Source organism: Cervus elaphus, chromosome 11 (assembly GCF_910594005.1).
Source record: "Cervus elaphus chromosome 11, mCerEla1.1, whole genome shotgun sequence".
Taxonomy (NCBI): domain Eukaryota; kingdom Metazoa; phylum Chordata; class Mammalia; order Artiodactyla; family Cervidae; genus Cervus; species Cervus elaphus.
In genome coordinates, this window is record NC_057825.1 from 96,076,099 (window position 1) to 96,103,720 (window position 27,622).

Consider the following 27,622-nt stretch of genomic DNA (forward strand, 5'->3'; position numbering starts at 1 on the left):
GAGGGAGGTTCAGAAAAAAAGATAGCAGAAAACAGAGAGAACCAAATCCCACAGAGCCTGGGAAGTGCTGTTTTCCGTGAGGACAGTCACAGACTGGCTGGCCAGACCCTGGGTCACCTGTTCTGGGAGGAGATGGTGAGCCACCAGCCTGGTGAGGACAGCTGACGCCTGCCCTCCATCGGCTCCTCCAGGACAACAAGGAGGTGGAGTCTGGTGTGTGTGGAAAGTGTGTAAGTGGGCGTGATACTCACCTCTGAGGGGCCCAAGGTTCAACAGCTCAGTGACGAAAGGCAGCTTGAAGGTACTTGTTGAATCAGTTCCACATAGGTATCCCAGCCACCCTACCCTCTCCACCGTTCACCCCCTATTGCCAAATTCACCCCCTATTGCCCAAATTCACCCCCTTATTGCCCAAATTGCACTCAAGTCCCTCCAGCCCCACTCTGGGGAAGCTGTGTAAGAAAGCCGCTCAGTCGTGTCCGACTCTCTGCGACTCCATGGACTGCAGCCCGCTGGGCTCCTCTGTCCATGCGGTTCTCCAGGCAAGAGTACTGGAGTGGGCTGCCATTCCCTTCCTTCAGAGGATCTTCTCAGGCCAAGGGTCAAATCTGAGTCTCCTGCATTGCAGGTGGATTCTTTACCATCTGAGTCACCAGGGAAGCCCCATGTAAGAAAGAAGATTTTTTAAAAAGAAAGAAAAAAGACTCTGGAAAGAAAGAGATGCCTCCTCCTCTGGGCCTGTATCTCCCTCGCTGTCCAAGTAAGGACCCAAGAGGGAAGGACGGGTGCTCTGCAGAGCGTCCCTCGTGGAAGCACCAGGCCAAGGAGTTGGTCCCCAGGGAGGACAGTGCCTCCAGAGAAGTCCCGACGACAGGCCACTCGAGCCTGACAAACGGTATCCGCCCCCAGCCCAGCCAAACCATGGGCTGGTCCCAGAAATGTGCTCTGAGCCTGTGCTATTTAAAGACCTAAAATCAGTCCCATGGACACACCCCAGACATGGCACTGCTGACCTCTCAAGGCCCGGGGCTGGCCGCACGTGGCTGGGCTTTGGGACAATCAAAAGAATGCCCAGACCGCCATCCAGACAGCCGGACACCAAAGATGCTGCTCACAAAGGCCCTCCTCCTGAGAGGCCACAGGACAAGTGCCTCATCTTCACTACATCCAGTACAGAAACTTCAGAGGTAGCTGCCTACCCCAAAACTCCGCAGGTGAGCCCTGGCCTGTAGACACCTAGCCCAGCCCTGTCTTGCTGTGGGGCCTACCCACAGGCCATGGTTCCCACCAGGCCTGCAGACCTGGCCCTTTCACCTGCGAAGATGTAGAGGTAGCACCACTTTCACTGCAAAGCAAATTTCAACACAAACACCTTCAGTCTGATGACCTGCAGATAATTCTCTCTGGGCAGAACTATCCTTGAAGCTGTGAAGGTTCTTCTCCAAGCACTGAGTCAAGCTGCAAATCAAAAAACGAGAACAAACCCAAAGAAAGAAAACACAGCCTCCATCGGCTACAAACTAGCAGGCCTGCCTTCTCAGGAAAAGAGGAATCTTCCCAAGTGACCTGGGTAGAAGTGACAGGGTGACCAGGGCCGACAGCCCCGCCAACACCTCTGCGGCGGGCAGCTTACATGGAACTTCAGACACACGCAACCTGGGCACCCAACCAGGATCGTACACGTCCCAAGGGAACCGATGCCCCTCAAGGCCAGCCTCAGCTTCTCGCCCACCTGCAACTGCCTATGGCCAGGCCCCTCCCGCACCAAGGATGAGTCACCTGTCTTCTCACATGCCAGTCCCGGGGACAGTTCCAAAACCTCTGAGCAGCCCCCTCACACCCACACAGCATCCCTGACTGTTTCCCACCACCTGCTCCCTTTGTCCCCTGAGATCCGAACACCTGGAGAGGCAGTGCCTCACTCAGCAGGGACCCTCTAAGTTTCTGCTGAGTGACCACAGGGACATCAGGAATTGGCCCATCGAGTCTCACCTGAGCCCCGTTCTGCAGACGACAGGCAGACTCTGGCTATAAACCATGTTGTCTCTTGGTTCCCCAGGCAAGAATGGGATGCAGCCCGGGAAGACGGAGAGAACCAGTCTCCTGACCAAGTATTCTGTCTCCCAATTTATTTACGAAAACAAACGGGGAACACTCCTACAAAGCTGAGATTCTTCTTAACATATTCTACTGCAATTTTTCGGTTTCTGAAGTTTGTCTTCTCCTTTCCTATTTCTGTGATGTTCATGCTCCGTCATCTAATGAGAATGCGACTATGGGTTCCTGTGGAAGACGGAGGGCTTACTTGGTGACTCAGTGCTAAAGAAACCATCTGCAATGCAGGAGATGTGGGTTCAATCCCTGGGTCAGGAAGGTCCCCTGCAGAAGGAAATGGCAACTCACTCTAGCATTCTTGCCTGGGCAATCACATGGACAGAGGAGCCATGTGGGTTACAGTCTATGGGGTCATGAGTCGGACACTACTTAACACACACACACACACAACTGACTGCCCTGCAGGAAAGCTGTGACTGAAACCCTGCCACACTTCCCAACGCAACAGCAGGGCAGCGGGCGCGGCACAGACACAGTGAGAGGCCACTCAGTCCCGGGAGCAGGTCCTGGGGGGGCCCACGGGGCTGCTGGCAGGTGGCGGGCCCTGGGGATGGGACTCGGGAGAATAAGAGGACTGGGCACCGGCAGTGACTCCCTTCCTCTTTTTGAAGTCACCCCTGCAGACCCTGGACAGGTCCCCTCACGACTCGTTCCTAAAAGCGGTCTCCCAACCTCAGCCCAAGTTCAACATCAAGAAATGGTAAACACAGGAACTTCCCTGCTGGTCCACTGGCTAAGATTTCATGCTCTCAGCGCAGGCGGCCCAGGTTCGACCTCTGCTCAGGGAACTAGATCCCACGTGCCGCAACTAAAGATCCCAAGTACCGCAACTAAGACCCACAGGCAGCCTAAATAAATAAATAATTTCCTAAGTGACAAACATAAAGTCAGTGGACCTAGGAAGGTCTTCCCTAAATTTCTCATCTTGTCAGATGAGTTATTTACTGTTGTGAATAACTACTTCAATCCCAAAGCAGAAAAGCGGCAACTGGTTTTTGTTATTACGTTTGTGCGCTCTCACAAGGAAAACACCTGGGCATGTGTTACTGCCACGCACACACAGGCGCATTCCTGTGACTACAAGCTATTTAAGGGGGTTGTACAAATATGGGAACCGCCTCTGTTGGCTGCCCAGTTTTGAATAACTTCACTCAGTGACTCCAGACTCTTATTCAGAAGTCAAACAGCAGGATCCATTATTTACACATTATTTACATGCAATGCCACCAACTTTCTCTAGAAACTGCCCCCAGAACACTAAGATGCTCTGCTTTCCACTCAAGACTCAGGTTGTAGCTGCTCCTTTGAACTAGATGATCTAGAAAACATATAATACATCCAACATTTTGCTGTTGTTCAGTCATGTCCAACTCTCTGAGACCCCATGGACAGCCCCAGGCCAGGCTTCCCTGTCCTTCACTATCTCCTGGAGTTTCCTCAAACTCATGCCCATTGAGTCGGTGATGCCATCCAAACATCTCATCCTCTGAAGTCCCCTTCTCCTCCTGCCCTCAATCTTTCCCAGCATCAGGGTCTTTTTCAATGAGTCGGCTCTTTGCATCAGGTGGCCAGAGTATTGGAGCTTCAGCTTTAGCTTTATCATCAGTCCTTCCAGTGAACACTCAGGACTGATCTCCTTTAGGATGGACTGGTTGGATCTCCTTGCGGTCCAAGGGACTCTCAAGAGTCTTCTCCAACACCACAGTTCAAAAGCATCTGTTCTTTGGCTCTGAGGCTTCTTTATGGTCCAGCTCTCACATCCATACATGACTACTGGAAAAACCATGGCTTTGATTATACAGACCATGGTCAGCAAAGTGATGTCTCTGCTTTTTAATTCGCTGTCTAGGTTTGTCATAGCTTTTCCCAACGTACTAAAAAGACATCAAAAGTCCCTCCTCTTCCCCAAAGGCACTAACTCCACCCCAAGCTTGAACAAAGCTACAGTGTCTCTCGGGGCTCCGGGTGCCTGTAAAGCATCCCCCAACAGCACCACAGGACCACGCGCTGCCAGCCGAGCAAGACTCTCCCCGGTGTCTCCAGTTATCTCCAAAGGCTGCTGCAAAGACCGACCAAGCCCACATCACATTCCAAATGTGCACATCGCGCAATGCAATGACATTCAGGGACTTTTTGTTTGTTGGTCAGTTTGTTCACTTCCTCAGTCAACTTTTCTAGTTCTTCATCAAGGCTTAGATGGGGGAAAAGATCTCCTGAAAGGAAGACAGATGAGGCTGCTGAAAGATACAGCATCCAAGATCCTGTCCCAACTGAGCTGTTTGTCTGTGGTCCCCGCTCTGCAGACTGTCTCTAATTAGAAGGTGGGAAACTGTTCCTTTAAAGAAGTCTTTAATCAGGCCACGCTTGAAATGCCTCCTTCTGCCACGGGCACCTAACCCCTCACTCTCCCTTCTCAAACCCAGCAGAAGCAGACACTGATTCTGCCGAAGAGTGTGTGTGTGAAAGCAGCCCCTGGACAAGTCTTCAGATTTCTCTCCTGGGCTCATCCTAAACTCTCGTTCGGATGCCAACATTAAAATGTGCTGGCGAGAAAGGGTGGGACAGAAGGACATGTTTAGATACAAAGGGAGCTGCTGCTAACAAAAACCTTTGAGTAAAACCTGGGTTCTTCAATGTTTTAGCAACAACACATTCCATGCTAGAAGTCTCAAGTGTCTAATAAAGAACTGGAGAAAGAAAAAAAATTAAAAACAAGATAAAGTGTTAGTCGCTTGGTTGTGTCCGACTCTTTGCGACCCCATGAACTACAGCCCACCAGGCTCCTCTGTCCGTGGAATTTCTTAGGCAGGAACACTGGAGTGGGTTGCCATTTCCTTCTCCAGGGGATCTTCCCAACCTGGGATCAAACCCAGGTCTCCCTCACTGGCAGGTGGATTCTTTACCACTGAGCCACCAGGAAAGCCCTCATTTTAAAAGTTTAAATTTCCTTAAATAAATATTTATAGTTAAAGGCATAGTCTGAAATGTAAAAGATTCCCCAAACAGCATTTTTACAGTAAGCTCTCATCTTGCAGTAAGAAAAGTTACCCTATCAAATTAAATCCCAGGATAGAATGTACAAATCAGCTCCTTGTCCATGAGAAGCAGTCAATTCTCCTGAATATAATATACATTATGGTAGCAGATTAACAAGAGTGGAAGTGTGTTTGACACTTGGTTGTGTCTGACTCTCTGCCACCCCATGGACCACAGCCCACCAGGCTCCTCCATCCATGGGATTCTCGAGGCAAGAGTACTGGAGTGGGTTGCCATTCCCTTCTTCAGGGGATCTTCTCGACCCAGGGATCAAACCCAGGTCTCCTGCATTGCAGGTAGATTCTTTACCACTAAGACACGAGGGAAGTCCCAGATCAACAAATCAAGCCACAAATAAAGCCACTTCTGAAACTTAGAAAAGATGAAACAAGTTTCTTACAAGTGCTCTGAAACAATGAACACCGTATTCATTCACCGTACCAACAATAAAAATATCAGCATACAATTTTATTGAACAAGCAGCAGAAAAACAAGGACACATGAAAACTGGATTTCAAGCGATCCGGCCTGACTGTAGATGCCAGGCAGTAGAAACAGCAGGGAGGACAGTGGGGGTGGGGGTCATCGCAGTAAGAATCTGAGGAATACACCCACTTAGGAGGGAAAAAAAGCAGGCAACACAGGTGGGCGGAGGGCGCGCTCACACCCTAGGGCTCTGCTTGCCGAGTTAAAGGTTCCAGAAAGCAATCTAGTTCACAACCAGAAGGACCAATCTAACCACTCCCACACACAAGTGCTCAGGTCTACACACACCCTGCCCTGATATCTGGAATGCACTTCAGACCACAGCTGGAAAAAAGCCCCTGCGAGTGAGTGACTGAGTGAGTGCGTGCATGTGTATGTGTGTGGCATTCCAAGCTTAGGCACTTCAGAGTTACGTACACAACGGTAACCACGTAAGGCGGCAGAAACTCAGGATTCACAGTCAGCTGTGGGTTCTCTTTGCTCTTGTTGTTCAATCACTCAGCGGGGTCTTTGTGAACCCCAAGACTGCAGTATGCCAATCTTCCTGTCCTTCACTATCTCCCAGAGTTTACTCAAACTCACGTTCATTGAGTCTATGATGCCATCCAACCATCTCATCCTCCGTCGCCCATTCCTTTTCTTTTTACCTGGAATGAATGGGCATGTGTGAGAGCAACAAGACATCCTCACTCTGCTCAGCAGCACTTTAGGTGGGAGGGAGGAGGGAAGCAGGACTACTGGGGAGAAGAGGGTATATTTTCACTTTTTTCCATCTTTGGCTACTCCTCTGACTCAATCTATTTTATAACGTGAAATCTTACTACAGAAAATAACCTGGTGACACGTAATCTGAAACCACATATCTGTAGAGGCTACATATGCTACATTTCAAATTCAAAAAAGATGCAAATAAACTAAAGGAACACACCCTCAAATATTTTTTTTCCACTGATCAAGTCCCAACTTGATTAGTGGAGAAAAAAAACTTGGTCTCACACTATTTCAATCTGCTATACTAGCTACTCATTTGATGAATGACTAGACTATTTAAAAAGTAGTGTTACACTAGCAACAGAGTGAAGTTAAAAGTTTTCTAGAGAACCTAGAACTTTTCTCACCAAAAGTTACTAAATAAATTTCTGCCCATCTCCGAGAAACTGACAACTCAGAATAACTCATTTCCTGCCTTTTTCAAATAACTGAGGTTTCAAGGGTTCAGAATCACATGCTCACTGCAGTTTCAAGACACCCAACTTTGTTCTTGGATGGCATCACTGACTCAATGGACATGACTTTGAGCAAACTCCAGGAGACAGTGAAGGACAGGGAAGCCTGGCGTGCTGCAGTCCGTGGGGTGGCAAAGAGTTGGACATGACTCAGTGACTGAACACAGCAGCAACTTTGCTCTTAGAAGCAATGAGATCAGCAAAGAGCGGATGATCAGAAAATGCCACCTGCGCCCATTCTCAGGTGACATCAGAACCACCAGGGCCACGCTCGGCTGTGAGGCGCACAGGGGCGCAGGGCAAAGGCCAGGGGCCAACTCAGACCTCGTCACCTCCTCACGGAAGGCTCAGGGACATCAGAATCCATGCTGATGGGGAAAATAGCCACCCCGCCCTGTATAAAATGAAAGAGTCAAAACTGCCAAGCTTACACTAGAACAGCGTTGAGAGTCCATGAGCGTCCTTGAGTCTCAGACCCTTCGTTTTTTCCTTAAACACTTTAAGGCCTCAGTTGATAGCAGTAACCTCTGCTGGCCTCAGTCTTCTCATCTGCACTATGGAAATAACAGCTAAAAGGGTATTCACAGGGCAAAACCCTCAGCGTAACGTTTGGCTCACAAACACATGCTGACTGCAGTCACCGCTATTATTATCAGCCACAGGAAAGGAACGCAGGGCTGAGGGCAGAACTGTTTCCACTTCCACACGACAACATTTTCTCAACAGACACATTTCCTTCTCCCTCCTCTAAAAATAAAGCTCTTTTTTCAAAGCAAATAAGGGACAGGGCTTTGCTGATGCTGACACTGCAAAGTGGGAAAACTAATCTCTATCTGCAAATATTTATTTTCCCATCTGAGGTTGACACTCCCTCCCATCTTTGCAGAGAGCTGGAAAAGAGAATCTACCACAGGCATCGGGGTCAAAGAGCACCCTTCAAGTCCTGGTGACACCCTTCATTGGCTGGAGAAGGCGAATGACCTTAACCGTGTGGGGATCCAATTCAGATAAGACACTGGAGGCGCAGGACAATAAAGTAGGCTTTCAACTGAAGGGCCAAGGGACAACACATCAAGGTGATGATACAGATCGCTGGAAGCCAAAGACGTGAGTGATATCGTGTTGAAGGTTCCGCAGTCAGGCTGGTGGGTGTCCTGGGGTCCCCAGAGAACACAGGATAGGCCAGAGGCCCAGGCACACGGAGGGAGAAGGACTTTGCCAACAAAGGTTCACGGGGCCTCTTCACTTATAGGTTAGGAGGCAGAAACCACTCTGATAGGGCCCAGCCTTGTTCCCCAACACATCCACAGCTGACCCCTCAAATAAAGCTGGAAGTGATCAGCAATTCTTAACTGCGTGAATTCTGAATGCATTTCTGGAGTTTAAATAACTTACAGACAAATTCTCCTACCTGGCATGTTGTAAAGGAAACACGTTTTCAGGGCCAGGTTTATTTATTTTTTTAACCTTGAGTCCACAGAGTTTATGAAAGGTAAATCTATATAATAAACCCAAATTCAATAAGGCACAGAGCATTCAGACTGAGAAAGCAGCAGGCACCCCCCAGGGAACTTAAAATTACAACAACTCAGAACCAGAGGCAGAGTGCACCCACTATTACAGAAGTGTGTGCGCGCTTTGTCGTTAAGTCATGTCCAGTTCTTACAACCCCATGGACTGGAGCCCACCAGGCTCCTCTGTCCATGGGATGTCCCAGGCAAGAATACTGGAGTGGGTTGCCATTTCCTCCTCCAGGGGATCTTCCTGACCCGGGGATCAAACCCATTATCTCCTGTGTCTCCTGCATTGGCAGGTGGATTCTTTACCCACTGAGCCATACCCTCTGCTTTATTAAATTGTACTGAATTATTACAAAAGCAAAGCGCAAAAAAACAAAAACCACGCTTTAAAATCAAATGATATTTCAGGGGAAGAAACATTAGGACTCCTATCCCTGAAGAAGGTAACGTTTTCACTTCTATGCTATACGAACTGTCTTCACAGGCGTGCTTTCTCTGGGCTCACCCATGCTGCCCACTGAGGAGACAGAGGCAGCACGCTCTTGAGGGAGGAGCAGGTCCCAGAGCCAACGGGAACGTGCTGGGGCTAGGGCTTGCGGCAGCGGGGCCCGGAGCCACACAGAAATCGATGCACCTCGCTGGAGGCCCACCATCCTGACCTCACGTGTCTGCTTAATTACAGAACAGCAGCTCTGTGCATGGGAGGAATTACCATGCTGATCGCCAGCTGATTTGAGAGTCACTCACTGCAATGGGCCAACTTTTGAGCTTCCCAGGTGGCGCTAGTGGTAAAGAATTTGTCTGCAATGCAAGAGACGTAAGAGACATGGGTTCAATCCCCAGGTAAGGAAGATCCCCTGGAGGAGGGCATGGCAACTCACTCCTGTATTCTTGCCTGGGAAATCCCATGGATGGAGGAGCCTGGCGGTCTACAGTCCACGAGGTCACATGACTCGGACATGAGTCAGTCCATGAGTCGGACATGACTGAAGCGACTTAGCACACACGCGTGCGGAGTTGCTAGGGGAAGCCTGTCCTGGGGCCATGAGTGCGGCCTCCTGTCCTGCCTCCTCCGGGGCCAGGTACCATCACAGAATCTGCACCTGGGACCAAGCCACAGGAAAAGCACAGTCAGGCAGATGTCCTACCAGCCAAGACGGCCAGCGGCCAGCACACGACACGCAACACATCCCATCTCAACCCCACCTTGTCTACGCTAACAAAGACCCCCTCCTCGGCTGCTCTGAGCCTCTTCTCAACTAGGCCCGTGGAGCCTTGAACAAACACTAGCATCGCTTCTAACAGCTCAAGGACACATCCCTAGGAAGACCCTGTCCCCGCCGCCCCCAGCCGAAAAGCACCTGCCTGAGAAAACTCCAGCTGCAAAGAGAACTGACCATTCAGCCGAGGCCTGGAGGGTGGGCCTGTCCTGGGCCCCGAGGGAAGGTGGGAGCCGAGTTCAGAAAGCATTGGTCAGGAGCTCCATGGCCCCACCTCCACCTGCTGGACTTCAGAGTGGGCCTGCTCACCCCTTCCTGACACCCTCCTTCTCTTTCTTTAAATCAGCCTCTTTATCCCGGCTGCATGTGGGCTCCTCCAGTTGTGGCAAGCAAGGGCCACTCTCTAGTTGTGCTGCGGGGGCTCAGCTGCTTGCCCCACGGCACGTGGGATCTTCCCAGGTCAGGGATCGAACCCACGTCCTCCGCACTGGCTGGTGGATTCTTAACCACCGAGCCGCCAGGGAGGCCCTCATCCCCCTTCAGAAATGCCCGGACACTTCTGTAAAGACTGAGGTCCGGCTCATGCTGGACTCTCTCCCTTGTAGTCACACCCATTATCTCAGATCAAAGTCTGTTCTGACCACTTCAGCATCTGGCTTCGTTCACCTCTGACGATCCTCACCACCTCACACAACAGGTACGACTGCGATGAACCCTGATTCACAGCTGAAAGATGGGCCCTGGGGTTCAGTCTCTTTCGCAAGGCCGCAGCCCTTCTGGTGGCAGTCCAGGTGGTCACCTTTCCTCCCCACCAGTCCTCTAACCTACATCAGCCCAAGGGCAGGACAACCGGGGACGCAGGGGCCGAGATAGGAAAGGAAGGTGGTTAGACATGGACACCAGGCGCCGGATCCAGGTCCCCAGGGCACTCCAGCATCAGTGAAGGGCACACAGGGAGAAGACAGAGTCGAGACGTCTAGGAAAAAAAAAAATCACTGAACCGAAGAAACCTTCTGCCGATCATTATCCTGTTTCTTTCACTCCACGAATCTCAAAGCACTAAATCGCCTCCCAGAGGCAACTACTATCAATTCTGTTCAACTGAAACTGACTTTAATTGCCCTGCATAAAAAAAGACATCCTACTGCCTTTTTTTCAATCAGCGTGTAAGTTACTGCTCTGCCCATTCTGACCAAAGGCACTTCTCGCTCAGGATGCTGGGTCAAGGATGTCTTTATCCCTCTGGCTAGCCTGTGTTTGTGAGGAGCCCAAGTGAATTCCTGGTCAGAAGGTGATGTTCTAACTCCTGTGATTCGGTGGATTAAGACAGGACCCAGGTTTATGCCACTATTCCTTGGTGTTTGAAAAGCCCAGTCTTTGTCTGGGGATATATCTTAGCGACTTCAGAGAAGAAGCAGGAAAAATGAGCAGGGCAGTGGCCGTTGCGGACTTGTCCGTGAGTGGATCTTCCCTGGCAATGAGCAGGTGTGTGGTCCAGCGGAGCCCTGAGTCCACCCCAACCCAGGTCAGCTCACCCCACCACCTACGAGCTGTGTGACGCCGCCACAGTGGAGCAAGGGATCAACAAACACTCATCTGTGGCATTCCTTTCCCATTTCCATTCACTACTGGTCAACTCTGGAAAAGCGCAGAAAAGGTTCGAGGAGACCTACTTCTAAATGAAGGAGCAAGTCACGCGGCAGCCTGCAGGGGAGGGGAGTCTGGGGGAGAACAGACACGTGTATACGCACGGCTGAGTCCCTTACTGCATACCTGAAACCATCCCAACACTGTTAATGGGCTATATACCCCAATACAAAATAAACAGAAAAAAAAAGATAAGTGAAGGAGCAAGAGGAGAGGAAAGAGGAGGGACAAAAGGCATAATTGAGGCCTGAATGATCGTGAGTAAGGAGAAAATGACAGGCTTTTTCCTTTTCAAATTTTCTTTCACCTGAGTCACCTGTCTCAGTCACAGCCTCCGGCCTGGAGCAACTCCCAAGGGGCGGCAGAGAAAGGAAAAGACTCGCCCAGTCTTTAACGTGCGTGCTCACCGGCATGCTTTAAGGGGCAGCACGCAGCCCGCCCGCGGGCTGCTCCAGGCCGGTCCTGACCCAGATCTCCTCTGAACATTCCCCAACCTCACACTCAGATCCATGAACGAGATGTATTAGTAAAGGGAAATACACACAATGTTAGTAACAGGGGGAGAAAGCGCACAGTAAATAAGTCTTCCCTGGTGGCTCAGTCGGTAAAGAACCCACCTGCCATGCAGGAGACCCGGGTTTGACCCCTGGGTCAGGAAGATTCCCTGGAGAAACGAATGGCAACCCACTCGAGTACTCCTGCCTGGAAAATCCCATGGACAGAGGAGCCTCGCAGGCTAAGGTTCACGGGGTCACAAGAGTTGGACATGACTTAGTGACTAAACCACTACCACAGCTTAAAGTCATTTGGACCAATAACGTACATTCGTTAAGTTCTTTGGAACCACAGAGCCAACTTAATTTAACCCAAGAATTAAAAAGAGGACCCGGCTCGTCTCATCCCCCCGGGGACGACGGCGGCTTATCCGCGCAGCACTAAATCACAGCCCTGACCCGACTTCGCATCTCCCAGGGGCCCAACGCAGTTCACAACCCATGGAAGGCACACGCCAACTGCAAGGACGGACCCTGGATCTCTTCCGGGTGACACATCATTTCACAGGATTAAGCTCTACTAGTGGCTTTATCATCTGGGTTTCATGGGTTTGTCATGATGACTAACTTCTCACAATCAAAACTCCAAATTGCCCAATGGACCCCTCTTCCTGTGTGCGGACAGCTCAGGATGGCGCAGTCAGGCACGCTGAAGTGTGAGAGCCAACATGAGCTGTCAGGAGAGGAAGAGAGGAAGTGGAGAGGGGGAGAGGGGAGAGAAGGAGGGGAGCGGAGGAGGAGAGGGGCTGATTGACCTTTTTGATGCCAGGACTCACCTTACTCCTATTTTAGTGGATATCTTTCTCTAGTGTTCTTTCAGCAAACCTGCGCTAAGCGCCCACCAGGGACACAGGGCTGTAAGTGGCCGGCACCAAGTCTGAAGCCCTCAGAGTGCTAACATCCTGGCAGGGGGCGGGGGGCGTCCATTCAGTGAAGTGTGAGCAGGGCACCAAGTTAGACCGGGCACTGGGGAGTCACTGCAGAGGAGTTTCAACCAGGAAAAATAACATACTTAACACAGCCTTTTGAATGACTGAGGGTCTGCAATGAATAGCCTGAGTTACTCTAACGCACGGGAGGTGAATTCAAAACACGTAAGGACCAGGTATGTGACAGGACAGGGAAGTGATCCTTCTCTTACACAAACCAAAGGTTCCACGAGCAAATGTGAAAACACGACTCTGCCAAGTGCCATGACAGCAAGTGCTCAGACCAGGACCCAGCCGGGGGCATCGGGGCAAGACGGGTGGGGGTCCTGAGCGTCTGGCAGATGGCAGCGTGATGAGAAGACCAGTGTGGTGGGAACACAACGGTGAAGAGCGACCGTGGCATCTGGCGGAGCCTGGACAGAGAGTCACATTAGCATCCGGATCCCATGAGTGATGGGCAACCACTGAAAGAGGGTGAGACCATCCGTATCTTGTTCTGGACAGACTCCTCCAGTTGAGCTGCAGAGAACAGATCAGATGCTCTCAAAGAAGCTGGTTCAAATGAAGGCGCCTGCTGCGGGCTGTGTGAACCAGTGGGAAGGAACTGTGGTGCTGGAGGAGACTCCTGAGAGTCCCTTGGACAGCAAGGAGATCAAACCAGTTCATCCTAAAGGAAATCAACCCTGAATACTCACTGGAAAAACTGATGCGGAAGCTCCAGTACTTTGGCCACCTGATGTGAAAAGCCGACTCACTGGAAAAGACCCTGATGCTGGGAAAGACTGAGGGTAGGAGGAGAAGGGAGCAACAGAGGATGAGATGATTAGATAAAATCACCGACTCAATGGACAGGAATCTAAGCAAACTCTGGGAGACGGTGAAGGACAGGGAAGCCTGGCATGCTGCAGTTGATGGGGTTGCAAAGAGTTAGACACAACTTAGCAAACAAACAAGAACAGCAGCAGCTCTAGGATTTTTAGCTTTGAAAGGATTTGATATCAACGTGCTTGTGGTGGAGTCAAACACCTGCAAAGAGCAGGCTTCCAGAAGGTGTAACAGGTGTAAATAGAAGCGCCTATACCATTTCTGGTTCCCATTCCAATAGCATCCTCGCTGGTCTCCCTGCCTTCAGCCACACTCCACCCCATGCCATCTGCCTTCTGCAGATGGCACATTCTTGCCAAGTACAAACTTCTCCCACTTCAAACCCTTCATCCTGTAACTTCAGGACAAACCCTCAATTCCCTGGCTGAAACGCACAGGGCCTCCTAAGGGCCACTGGCCCTGCCTGTCTTTCTGCGTCGGCCCTGCCCCACCCACCAAGAAATGACTAAGGGTGACGTAGGGTGTTCTGGGGAGTGTTTACTCCAAAACCTACAGATTTTTCATCTGACCTCAGCAGGAAACCCAAGCACAGAAATAATGCAGGTGGTGCCCAGTTGGTGCCCTGGCTGGGCTATGCAAGAGGCCTCCTGCTCAGCCATTGTCTGAGAGATAAAGACCCTTCCCCTCTGCCAACTATCTTGGGTCTAGCACAGAGATAAAGATAAATAGGGCCAGACCAATTAAATTTTGCCCCGGGAGACCCCATTTGTGCAAGAATGCCACTATAATCCCATCAACCCCCATTTCTGACCTAGAACTTCCAGCCTAAGCCCTCCTCCTAAGCCATCTTAATGGGATCTTGTTTATGCGTTGTTCAGTTGCTCAGTCATGTCCAACTCTTTGCGACCCCATGGACTGCAGCATGCCAGGCTTCCCTGTCCTTCACCATTTCCTGGAGTTTGCTCAAATTCATGTCCATTGAGTCGGTGATGCCATCCAACCATGATGCCATCCAACCATCTCATCCTCTGTTGTCCCCTTCTCCTCCACCCCTCAATCTTTTCCAGCATCAGGATCTTTTCCAATGAGTCAGCTCTTCACATCAGGTGGCCAAGGTATTGGGAGTTTCAGCTTCAGCATCAGTCCGTCCAATGAATGAATATTCAGGGTTGATTTCCTTTAGGATGGACTGGTTTGATCTCCTTGCTGTCCAAGGGACTCTCAAGAGCCTTCTCCAGCACCACAGTTGGAAAACATCAATTGTTTGGCATTCAGCCTCCTTTATCTTGTTTAAACAGCAACTGAAACCCGGCCGCTACACCACGCATCTGTGTGATGAGCCTTTTGCTGTATGTATATAAAGGGAACACAGAGGGCTTCGGTGCTGGACAAAGACATTCTGGTTCTGGGCTGGGAGAGGGGAGGTGGCATTTCAGCCTGGTGCCTTCTCTGAACATCACCCCAGCCACAAACACAAGTCCAAACCTAAGCTGACTGGGCCTGGCACTTCTGACCCCTAACCCTTCCCCGAGGGGCCACGGATGCTCAACTGTCTCACCAGAAACACTCTGAGCGTCTGGGATGCTGAGGATGCTACCCCAGGCGTCATTTCAGCTCCAGCCAAACACAGCGTGACCATGCTGTTCCCTGAACAGTGTAACCCGTGCACAGACCCAAAACCTCTCTCCCTAAGCAGCCCAGGAAGGCCAGCAGGGAAGCAGGGGACAGACCAATCAGGTGACCCTCTGCAGGCGGGGCCACAGGAGGGGGAAGGGCAGGCGGTCCTGAGAGCAACACCCAGGTCTCCCCAAGCTCCCCACGCCCTATGCACCTGGCAAATCAGGGATGGCTGAACTGGAGCATGAGTACAGACACCACAGAATGGAAATGGGGGGGAAAACACACACAGTGTGTGCATGTGTATAAATTCTGCACGACTGTGTCACACGACTAATTATAATGTTTTACGTACACTACCTGATGGTTGTACTAAACCTTCACTCAGCACAAGAGCCGACTCACCAGGGAAGACCCTGAGGCTGGGAAAGTGAGAGCAGGAGGAGAAGGGGACGACAGAGGATGGGATGGCTGGATGGCATCACCGACTCAATGGACATGAATTTGAGCCAAGTCCAGGAGACGGTGAAGGACAGGGAAGCCTGGCATGCTGCACTTTACAGGGACACAAAGAGTCAGACACTACTTAGCGACTGAACAACAGAAACAAGAGCGTCATTAAGATAAACATGTGCCTCAAACTGAGCCTGCGAGTCTTCTGGTCTTTTCTCCTTTCTTAATAGTAAACACAATCAAAAAATAAGGGAGTTGAGGTAAACACAACATGTACCAGGTCAACGTTTTATTTTTATACTGTTTGAGTTCATACAGATTTTCAAACAAAAGTAATTTCAAAACTTCAATCTTCTCTATTACTAAAGAAACTATAGTATGATTCCCTGCATCCTGTATAATGGATAATGAATCAATTCCCTCATGTGGTCTCTATCAACCTCAGCACAGAACCGCATCACGCATCAGCTAGCCATGCAGACTTTCTGAGCCCATTTCATCTCCTGCTTATTTGCTTGCTTATTTATCTCCTCCTTCTTGTTGTTTTGGCTGCACCAGGCAGCTTTTTGGATCTCAGTTCCCCAACCAGGTATCGAATCTGAGCCCTCAGGAGTGAAAGCGCCGAGTCCCAACCACTGGACTGCCAGGTAATTCCCTCCTACCGACTTTAAAATTAATGATAATATATACTAAAATCCACACCTACTCCAAGGCTAGTCTGACTACACATGTTAGCACAGAAACTTGCAGAACCAGCTTTCCTTGCCCAATTCTGAAGAGCAACTCAACACCAAGGGGAGGAATCACTGTCCTCGTGAGACCACACGAGATAAGGGACCCTTCATCATTTTCCTACTCATTTCTGGACGGTGCAAGAAAGGCAAAATCCACAGGAACCAAAACTTATTTCATTTAAAAGGAATCTCAGGAATTCCCTGGCGGTCCAGTGGTTAAGACTCCATGCTTCCAATGCAGAGGGTGAGGGTTCAACTCCTGGTGAGGGAACTAAGATCCCATATGCCACTCGGTGTGGGCCGAATAATTTTTTTAAAAAATTAAAATTAAAAAACCCCACTAAGTTAGATACCTTAATGGTAGATGCACAGCTTATATATTTTTCGAAACCCAGAGACTGCACAACACCAACAGTGAAGCCTAAGGTAAACTCTGGATTCTGAGTAACAATGATGTGTCCATGGAGGTTCATCAAGTGTAACAAAGGTACCACCTCGGAGAGGATGCTGATACAGGGGATGAGCTGGAAGGGGAGGGGAGGGGGACAGGTGCTCTATGGGAAATCTCTGGACCTTCTAATTTTAGAGTGAACCTGAAACTGATCTAAGAAAAATCATGTCTTTAAAAAAACAAAAAAGGGGACTTCCCTGGTGGTCCAGTGGCAAGAACTCCGAGCTCCCATGCAGGGGACACAGGTTAGATCCTTGGTTACAGAACTAGATCCCACATGCCACAATCAAAAAGTAAAAAGATCCCACATGCTGCGACTAAGACCTGGTGGTACAGCCAAATAAATAAATACAAGTATTAATAAAAAAAAAAAAAAAGACTGATGGACAGACAGGTGGGATAACTGTGAGAAAGCAAATATAATAAAACGTTAGTTATAAAATCTAGGAAGTAGATAGGGACGGGTGTTCATTTTATAGATATTAACTTTCACGTAAGTTTTGATTTTTTTCTTAATAAAATGTTGGGAGGAACGCTCCCCAGACGATTACATACAGACACTTCCTCCAAGTGCAGAGCCCAGACCAGCCACTTCCTCGGCAGCCTGTGGGAAACGGGACTCTAAACCCACTGCTGACCGACTGTACCAGATCTGTGGAGTGGGCGTGCTGAGCCACACCCAGCGCACACCTGCCGAGGAGGACGCTGGTGGGACGGTCCCTGCGTGCCGCACAGACCAGCATGACCCAAAACCCAGCCACGACTAGACGGGGCAAGGGCTTCGGCTGTAACCTTAAAGTCAACACCCCTGGGTGTTTCAGTTATTTCATGAGAGCAAACCAAACTAATCATCTCCTAGCTCTCCGGTTCCACGCATTTCCTATGTGGAGTCCTAAGTGTACTTCTGTAGTCTCACCGCTGCTTTTCTGTTTTACCCTGTTTAACACGAGTGCTAACTGCCAAACCAACAAACAAGTCGTCTTAGCTCTCTGTCGTTCTTTACTCATCTGAACTTAACAAAAAAGAATGTATAGAGTCTGTAACACAGACCAGTTATTTGATAATACGCTATGTTTGACAAGGGCATCCCTGGTGGCTCAGACAGTAAAGAATCTGCCTGCAATGCAGAAGACCGGGGTTTGATCCCTGGGTGGGGAAGATCCCTTGGAGAAGGAAATGGCAACACACTCCAGTATTCTTGCCTGGAGAATCCCACGGACAGAGGCTGGTGGGCTACAGTCCATGGGGTCGCAGAGAGTCAGACACAACTGAGTGACTAACAAACACTACACTTTGTTTGACAAAAAGTACTGTTTTTGGTTTTGGTTTTTTTTTTCAGGCAAAATAAATAAAACTGGCTTTATCTTTAAGCAGTTCAGCAACTATCGAAAGACAAATCTCACAGACTTATTCAAGGTTCTTTATACTTCTGGGTATTTTAAGATAACAGTATTTGTTGAAATAATATTTTTTTCCCTAAATTCTCACAGGACCTTTAAAGTACACTCCACTGAGTTTTATAGAAATAAATTTTCCTTTTTGAAAACAGCAACTACTTGAGCTGATGCTGAGTGTTCTGTTTGTTTCTATAGATTGTCTGCAGGCTATTAAACCAGAGGCACTGAATTCTTCCTCTATCTAGTGAATCAGGCCAAACACATCACAGGAACATCCTGCCCTTCCCACCTGGTTTAAGGAACATGTTCTATAATCCTGTCCACAAAGGCCCTTTAATTCCAAAATAAAGTTACTTATGTCCTAAGGAAGCCTTGAAGCCTTGATGATGGTGTATGGAAGTCCAGCCAGGCTAACTGCAAAGCAGAAAACAACAGAAAACTCCACCCACAGCCAGTAAAACCCATGATTAACTCCAAGACGGTCAGCTAACATTAGCTGCTATTTAGCTAAACCTAATGGATTTCCAGTCAACAATAAATTCCCAACTAAAATGCGAAAGAGGACTGGCTCATAAATTAGCTGATAACTGGCAGTTCTCTGTCTGCCGACCTAACAAAGACCCACTGACCTGTGGCAGCAAAGTGATGAACCTGCTCTAACTCAAAGGCAATTTTCATGACAATTCCTACAAGCAAACCACCAGAAACACACACCAGCCCCAAAGCCCCCTTAAAGTTCTAAATCCTCACCCGGAGATAATACAGCTGTTTCAAAACTCTTAAGTTCACACCTCTCTAACATAGAAATCCATCTGCTTGGCTTCTCCCCACAACGTGTGAGAGACAAAAAGGCTGGTACCCCAGTCAGAGTCCAAGTCAGTCACGTCATTGGCACCCAAACCCGACGGGGCTGCGAAGCTGAGGAAGGGCTGGGCAGGGAGTCCCGCGCGGGTCATCGGACATGCAAGGGAACTCAGAGACACTCACTTTTACCCAGACTTCCACCAGAAACAGGAGGGGCTACCAAGAAAGGGGCTCTGGACCCCCGTGGTGGTGCAGTGGATGAGAACCCGCCTGCCGACGCCCAGGACATTCGGCCCCTGGCCCGGGAGGATCCCACGTGCCGCAGAGCACGTGGGTCAGTCCCCGCGCCACAGCCACTGCACCGTGCTCTAGAGCCGGTCCTCTGCAACCGGAGAAGCCGCCGCAACGAGGGCCTGCACGCTGCAACTCGAGAGCAGTCCCTGCCTCACAAGAGAGCAACCAAGACCCAGCACAGCCAGTAATTAACTGATTTTTTTAAAAAACAGGCTCTGAGGAGCGGACAATCTTGAGAGAGAGGTGCTGAGTCTTGCAAAAATGTTGAGCCCGAGTGTAAACGCCACGTGACCACAGGAGTCCTGGCTCCGCCCCAAGCCATCAGCCACATGGGCCACTTCGCTGCTTTCCTTCACACCCAACCGTGTTGTGACGCTGGTTCTGGCGCTGTTCATGGGAGAGAACTTCTCTCTTCGCGTTGTCTTGGAGACCTGAAGCCAACAGGGCAATGGGCTGACCCACCCTGGCAGTGAGTAACACATCCCGGGCGTGCGTGCAGGGGCCGAGGGAAGGAAAGCTGGACCCAGGAGACCTGACTCCAGTCAGTCTGGGGTGAGATGAGCCCGGGGCCTAGCTTACCGTTTACCTTTCGTGACTGTAGAATCAACGCGACAGGCGAGAGTAAATGGTTTCAAAAAGTAGAACTTTTTCCTGTTTACCTTTTAGTCTGAGAAACTTCAAACATACCACAAACACACAGAGCAGGAAGGAGAATAACCCCCAGGAGACCCCCAGTTTTAATCATCATCAGCATGCAGCCATGATGGCGGCCTCTTTACTCCCAGCCACCTCCTCCTCCTCGCCCTGGACTGTTCTGAAGTCAGTCCCAGACAGGTCTCATTCATACTCAAATACGTCACTAGTTAGAAGCAGCGAGTGCATCTGAAGCTCGGATATTCCAAACCTGGCTGTTCAGTCCTTTGCGAGTGTGTGTTCAGTCACTGAGTCGGGTTTGACTCTAGCACCTGTAGCCCACCAGGCTCCTCTGTCCACGGGATTCTCCAGGCAGGATTACTGGAGTAGGCTGCCATTTCCTCCTTCAGGGGATCTTCCCAACCCAGGGATCAAACAAATGTCTCTGCACTGGCAGGTGGAATCTTTACCACTGTGCCCCCCGGGAAGCCCACGTTCAGTCCTTTACTGAGCCTTATTAAAAAAAAAAAAAAAAACCCACTTCTGGGCCTCATCTCATCCGCAGGTCTGGGGGGAGAGGGGGCGGGTTTTGTAACTTCGTAGGGTCAATGTCCCACAGCTGAGACAAATCATCCTTTAAGTTCTAGACCCAAAGCTGATTTGTCTTTCATTCCCTCCAAAGAGAGAATCTTTGGATTGCAGAAAATGTGGCAAAAATACCAAACCAAGAAACCAACTTAGACTTAAAACACTATCTGGAGACCAACCATCTGTGAGTGGAACCGGGTACCCTAAGTCTCAATCCCATCTAATGAACCTGTACTAGAGGTCTGAAAAGAGGCTGCCTTGCCTAGAAGGGAGGAAAGCTTGGGGGAGAATGGATACATGTATATGTATGGCTGAGTGCCTTCACTGCTCACCTGAAACTATCACAACATTGTTCACTGATTTTACTCCAATACAAAATAAAAAGCTGAAGAAAAAAAAAAAAGGCTGCCTTGTGCAAGCACTCCAAATTTTAGACATGAACAGGCCTACATTGGCCTACCCCTTCCTTTTGTAGAAAAGGAATCTGAGGCCCAGAGAGAGGACGTGACCAGCTCAACACAATTGATCCTATCACACTGCAGCACTGAAGGAAATCCCTGACCTTGAAGCTCTGTTGGGCACTGACCTCAGGGCTTTGCCTGCTATGGGAGTCCATCAGGGCCATCCAGGGCTTCCATGGACACAGGTCCACTCCTGAGCACCACGGGCGTCACCGAGGTTGTGATCCACTGGAACGCATTCGGAGCCATCGTCCCCCACAAGGGACGCGCAGAGACACGAAGAGCGCTGGAAGGACTGAAGATGCCCAGTCTAACGTTAAGGAGCCCTTGGGACACAGGAATGAGGATTCCATCACCTGGCCAGTCAGTCATCACCCACCAGGGCAGAAGCTGCCGAAAAGAAAACACACACCGGCCTGCATCTCCAACCATGAGTGATGTACATGAAGTGACCGTGAGCTCTGGACCCTGAGTTGGCCAGGAGCAAGGCCCAGGGGCCAGCCGGGATGCTCTGCTGGGGAGGGCCTTCTGAAGGCGGGGGAAGAGGCACGGGCTAGCTCAGGGCCCTTCCACCACTAAGGCCATCTGACACCACGGCAACTTATGGCTTCCTTCTCAACCTCTCTCAACTAAGCTGAGAGAACAGAACAGGGCTGGCAACAGAGAACTCGGCAAGTAGTAGTTAATGCCATGAACCCTCGAAGCTTGCAGGCTGCACCCTCCAGGTGAGGGGGTCACACGGAAGGCACACCAGCTTCACAAGGCGCTCACTGCTGCAGGCATCACCCCCTCGAAACAGAAATGGTGATTCTAGGAGTCTTGAGAGGTTGTGCAAAAAGCAGATCATAATCTGCCTGACCCACGCTGTCTGCTTATCCAAAGCCTACTTTTCTTACTATATACAACTGAACATCTTCAGTAACTTGATGTCTACTACAGGTATTTACAACTACTAGTACATTAGTTTATACAAGATACTTGTATTATACACAAAAAACATGGGGGAATATCCTCAGATAAGATGGGTCCACGTCCACCACTATGCCAATGCTGGGTGCAGGCAAGGTCAAGCCCATCTCGTTGATTGCATGGAATCACAGAGAACGTGGGCAGGAAATGGCTGGTTCTGAAACCCTTTTATTCCAGAGCCTCCACAGCTCTTCCCCCAGAAGCAGAACAGGCACCCCCCGGAAATGCCCTCAAATAAAGGCACTGATATTAATATATATAAAGTCACAGCTATGAGGAGAAAGGTCTACATAAACCACAGAAATCAACGGCAAACTCCCAAAGGGACAAACTCCAACATAACACAGTTGAAAACTAAGCTAGTCAGAAAGTTAATAGTAATTCATGAACTTCTCATCTAGGGGATGGGGGGGGCAGGGGGGGGCAGTGGATAATGGGTTGAAGGGGTGAAAAAAAAAAAGCAGACTTTGCTTTACTTTTTTCTCTCAAATAGGTAATAATCAGATTTCCACAATGTACTGAACTTGTGTTCCTCTGAAAGTATTAGTCACTCAGTTGTGTCCGACTCTTTGCAACTCCATGGACTGTAGTCCACCAGGCTCCCCTGTCCATGGGGATTCTCCGGGCAAGAGTACTGGAGTGAGTTGCCATTTTCTCCTGCAGGGGATCTTCCCAACCCAGGGATCGAACCCTGGTCTCCTGCACTGTAGGCAGATGCCTTACCATATGAACCACCAGGGAAGCCCTGTGTTCCCCCGAAGTGAGTTGTTTTAAGCAAACTTCAGTAACAACAAGAGAACCATAAGAGAAGCCCCAGGAGCTCAGCGGTAAAGAATGGCAGGTTCAATCCCTGGGTCAGGAAGATCTCCTGGAGAAGAGAATGGTAATCCACTCCAGTGTTCTTGCCTGGGAAATCCCATGGAGAGAGCAGCCTGGTGGGCTCCAGTCCATGGGGGTCACAAAGAATCGGATACGGCTCAGTGCCAAGCACACATTTGTGAAATGGAAGTGTTACTTCTGTGCTTTTTAGATGCTGAGATTGCTGAATTCATGGTAAGAAAGCTCCTACGATTAGTGCTAAAGGCAATCCACCTAAAGTACCAAGCTTTCAAAGGACGAAATTTTAAACATGGCTTTTATTAATGTGCCGCACAGAAAAACTGAGTAATAAAATGGTCTCTAAAGACCAGCCTGATGCAACAGACTGCAAAATCTGCTATTAATTCTGCCAAAACCAGAAATTCGGCAATAATTCCACTTGCTTTCCAAATTAAAGCCTAAGACAAATCTAGTAACTATTCTTGTATTAAGCAAACAGTCACAAAAGATGACTGAATTCATGAGCCTGCATCTCTGAATTTTCAGGAAGCACCATCCAAAAGGCAAAGGAAAATGACAGCAAGAGTCATGTTTATGACATGTTTATGTGTTTTTTTTTTAATCAGTAAGGGTGAGAGAAAGTGAGAGTGGCAATGAGTCATTTTAGGCAAAAAAAGGTCAATGTCCTTTCTGGCAACCGCCCCCTCAGCTTGTCCGCCTCTCCTACTGTGAGCCTCTGTGCCCCCCACCTCTCTGGGTCTTTCGGTGGGGTTTTCTGGGCAAATGAGGGAGATCGAACTACAGGCTGCCTCAAGTTCTTCCCAGAACTACTGCGTTGGCCCAAAAGTTCACTTGGGTTTTTCTGCAGCATCTCATGGAAAAAGCCAAATGAACTTTTTGGCCCACCCAGGACCATCCTGTGAATACGATTCTGAGACATCAGCATAAAAACCACTGGCCTCACCCACGGGCCTCACAGAAGACCCAGACCTAAAGACCACCAAGCCACACACCGCTCCGCCCACTTCTCCCCTGCTTCTCTCTGCACAGCATTTTACATCTCCACACTCTGCCCACCCAACTCCAGCGGCCCGCACTCTGTTCCAACAAAAGACAGGCCGAGGACACCGTCTGCTGCCTGCTCCCCAGTTCTGCAAGAGCACGTGATCAAGAACTGAAAAGCAAGTCTCTCCCCAGCTCTCCACTTGATTATATTCACACCTGCCCCAGCCCAATTCAGAACCCAGCTGCCATCTAGCAGACTCTTGCCAGGCTCTGCAGCCCCCATCGCGGGGTCTACATTCACCAGGAACCAGCACCAGGGCTCTGGCACAATCCCAGCCGCCGGCCACTCCATGACCACCTCACCCAGAAACTTGGCTCTCTCCTCTATTCATTCACCCTCTGAAACACTTACTGTTGAAGCTCGCTACAAACTGAAATGGAGTGAGAACCATCATCGGTTTCCTATTCTGACTTTTATCAGGTCACCAAATCACCAAACCGGATGGGCGGGGCAGCACCCCACTGCACTGCCTTCAACCCAGACAGACCCAAAGGAAGCGCCGAGGGGGGCGGGGACCCTAGTCCTGACCAGGCCCCAAGATCCCTCACTGCGCTCACCCGTCACCCACGGGGTCAGGAGGCAGAATCTCTAGCAGCCTTCTCTACCTCCACATTCTGTGATGCTCAAAGCCCAAGGTCCCTGCACAAAGCCACAACACAAGACACGTGACACCACACAGATCAGACAGAATCCCCACACGACCAGGCCACCCTAACAGCTGTGTTCCGATGTAAGGTTGGTCTAAGTAGCTGCCTCCCAAGACTTCCCCCTGGAACCTCTTTCTAGGTCCTTAGTAAGCCAAGTGCAAAGCTACTGTAGCATCACCAGAAAGCGTTTCAGACACACAGACCCCAGGCCCCATCCCAGACAGCTGGATGACAACCTGCATTTTAACAAGCTCCCCAGCTGACTCAAGTGCACATTAAAGGTTAAGAAGCACCAGGACTCCCCTGGTGGTCCAGTGGCTAAGACTTTGTGCTTCCAATGCAGAGGGGCCAGGTTCGATACCTGGTCAGGGAACTGGCTCCCCGGTCAAGGAACTAGATTCCACATGCCACAACTAATGCCAGTGCAGCCGAATTAAAAAAATATTTAAATTATTTTTTTAAAAAAGACTGAAAAGCACCAAAGGAGATCAAACCAGTCAATCCTAAAGGGAATCAACCCTGAATATTCACTGGAAGGACTGATGTTGAAGCTCCAATACTTTGGCCACCTGATGCAAAGAGCAGACTCACTGAAAAAACCCTGATGTTGGGAAGATTGAAGGCAGGAGGAGAAGAGGGTGACAGAGGATGAGATGGCTGGATGGCATCACCGACTCGATGCACACGAGCTTGAGCAAACCGAGGGAGACACTGAAGGACAGGGAAGTGCGGCGTGCTGTGGTCCACCGGGCCACAAAGAGCTGGACACGACTCAGTGACTGAACAACAACAGTGAAGGAGGCGCAGAAAACTGGGGGGTGTGGGCCTTCAGGGCTGGCAACCTCTGCCTCCTCTGCCTGTCAACCCCACCCCAACTCCCATCCGACCCTCATCCCACTGGGTTTCCAGGGCCCCACGCCCTCCCACCTGGTCACACCTTGCCTATCGAATCAACCTGCCAATACTCTGGGAAACAGCCTGCAAAATGGGTAAGTGCTAAACTTGAGTCAACTGAAAAGTCTTAACACCCGGTTTCTCCACTGCCTACTAGCTATGTGATTGAAGGCAATTTATTCAACATTACAAATTATTCATACGTGAAATAAGGAATAAAATTAAGAAATATATATACATATACAAAAGATCTCATGGAGTCAGTACTGAAGAGGGCAATTATCTTTTTAACATACCACCAAGATGGCCCCTCTCTTTACTAACTCAAATAAATCATATCGGTTCCAAAACTCCCACAGATCCGTCCAGTCTCCAATGTCCAGCCTGTTTTCTCTTGTGAGTGTTCGTCTGCACATTCCCATTCATTTATACAGTCACATCTCTGGAGCAAAGTCTAAGGAGTCCTCGCTGGGCTCAGCACACCCTGATTCTTCCCTAAACCCACCAAAACCAGTGTGCGGAACACCCTCAGCTCTCAAGCGCTGCAGATGACACCCCCTGGACACTGTCCCACGTGTGTGACCCACTGACATGAAAAAGCAGTCCACATAAAGAAACTAAGCGACATGTAGCAGAACCTTAACCTCTGGCACAGCCCTCAAATCCCATCATTTGTTTTATGCTTCCTGAGAACTGGAACTCATCTTCAAATCCCCTCTTCTGACATGTAAACATCAGACCCAATCTGGTTAGTTCACCTGTATATAGATCTTATTTCCACTTCATCATCAGCATTTTGGGGAAGGAAATACACTTCACTTACTCTCCTCAACACCAATGAGAAGCTTGCAAAGCCCATGCCGGAGACGCGTGGTTTCCTCCAGGCCGCATTCTCATTTCCTGCTGAGCTAAGTAAAGCAGGTCTCGTGTTGCCGTATGTGAATCCAGGCATCTGACCACCTAAAACCAAAGCTGACATATAACTGACTTCTCCAGGGCATCTTCCCAATCTAGGGAGCAAACCCGGGTCCCCTGCATTGCAGGCAGATTCTTTACCTTCTGAGCTACCAGGGAAGCCCCATGACTTGACTTACCCTTTTCCTATTATCATCCATTCAAACACACAGATGAAAACTCCTAACTCTCAGCTGATGACACTGCAATTAATCGTTGATTAGACATTTTTTGTAAAATGAAGTTTTTTAAATTTTTATTTATTTATGTGGCTATACCAGATTGTAGTTTCAGCATGCAGTATCTTTAGTTGTGGGATGTGGGATCTAGTTCCCTGACCAGGGATCAAACCCAGACCCTCTGAATTGGGAGTGTGGGGTCTTGGCCACTGGACCACCAGGGATGTCCCTGGTCTCTTCTTCTTATAAGGGCACTAATGCCATAAATACCTAATTTCCATGCTTATTCAGGGTTGATTGATATCAGTGATAAACTTCATAGGAACTTCATAGCTTTCCCACAATTTGCTGATGAAAGCACATTTCCTTGATTAATTACAGAAGACAGCTGAGGAATATATTTCTTAAACTCTTTGGGGGGAAGAGGGGCTCATTTGAAATGTAAGATAATTACATCCATTAAGTATAAACACATTGTGTGTGTGTGTGTGTTATCACTCAGCTGTGTCTGACTCTTAGTGACCCCATGGATTGTAGCCCACCAGGCTCCTCTGTCTTGGAATTCTCCAGGCAAGAATACTGGAATGGGCTGCCATTTCCTTCTCCAGGGATTGAACCTGGGTCCCCTGCCTTGCAGGCAGACTCTTTACTGACTGAGCCACTAGGGAAGCCCAAAATATGTTGTACAAGATGGCATAATCTTCTCAGAGTTAAAGTTCATTTCTCAACGGTTTCTTCACAAGTAGAGGAAATGCGTTTTAGCAAAAGCTCCCTTCCCTGTAATTTAGTCTGAGCAGGTTGCACGGGTGTGCAGGGATGAAATCTGTGTTCTGGGTAGTTCCTCTTTTCCTAGTTATTTATAAACAAGCAGTTTAAAAAGTTAAAAACTATGTTTCCAGAGTATAAGAATAGTAAGTGTTAAACTAAATCTGACAAGACCATTTTGTAGCATTTACGCAGCACCATCAGATTTCCAAAGTGCCTTGAAGTCACTACTGTTGCTTAGAGCATCGCACTGGGTTGGATTTGAGATTTATCTGCACTCATGTGTAAGTGCATGAGTAAGGCTCCTGAAGATTTTCAACAACCTGCTCCATCCCAAGG

At 49.3% G+C, this 27,622-nt stretch overlaps 1 protein-coding gene across 50 annotated transcripts in view; it reads right to left on the reverse strand.

The window, feature by feature from the left end:
- MAP4K4 (mitogen-activated protein kinase kinase kinase kinase 4) overlaps positions 1-27,622 on the reverse strand; it is a 149,624-nt gene that overhangs the window by 105,681 nt on the left and 16,321 nt on the right. For 10 of the 50 annotated variants that reach the window (XM_043918524.1, XM_043918528.1, XM_043918527.1 and 7 more), the window contains exon 1: positions 26,209-26,259. The exons of the other annotated variants lie outside the window; for them this stretch is intronic. In XM_043918524.1, coding sequence (XP_043774459.1) covers positions 26,209-26,244 — 36 coding nt within the window. In that variant the 5' untranslated portion in view covers positions 26,245-26,259. Of the gene's footprint in view, positions 1-26,208; positions 26,260-27,622 lie in introns of those variants that run through there. 50 annotated transcript variants of the gene reach the window in all.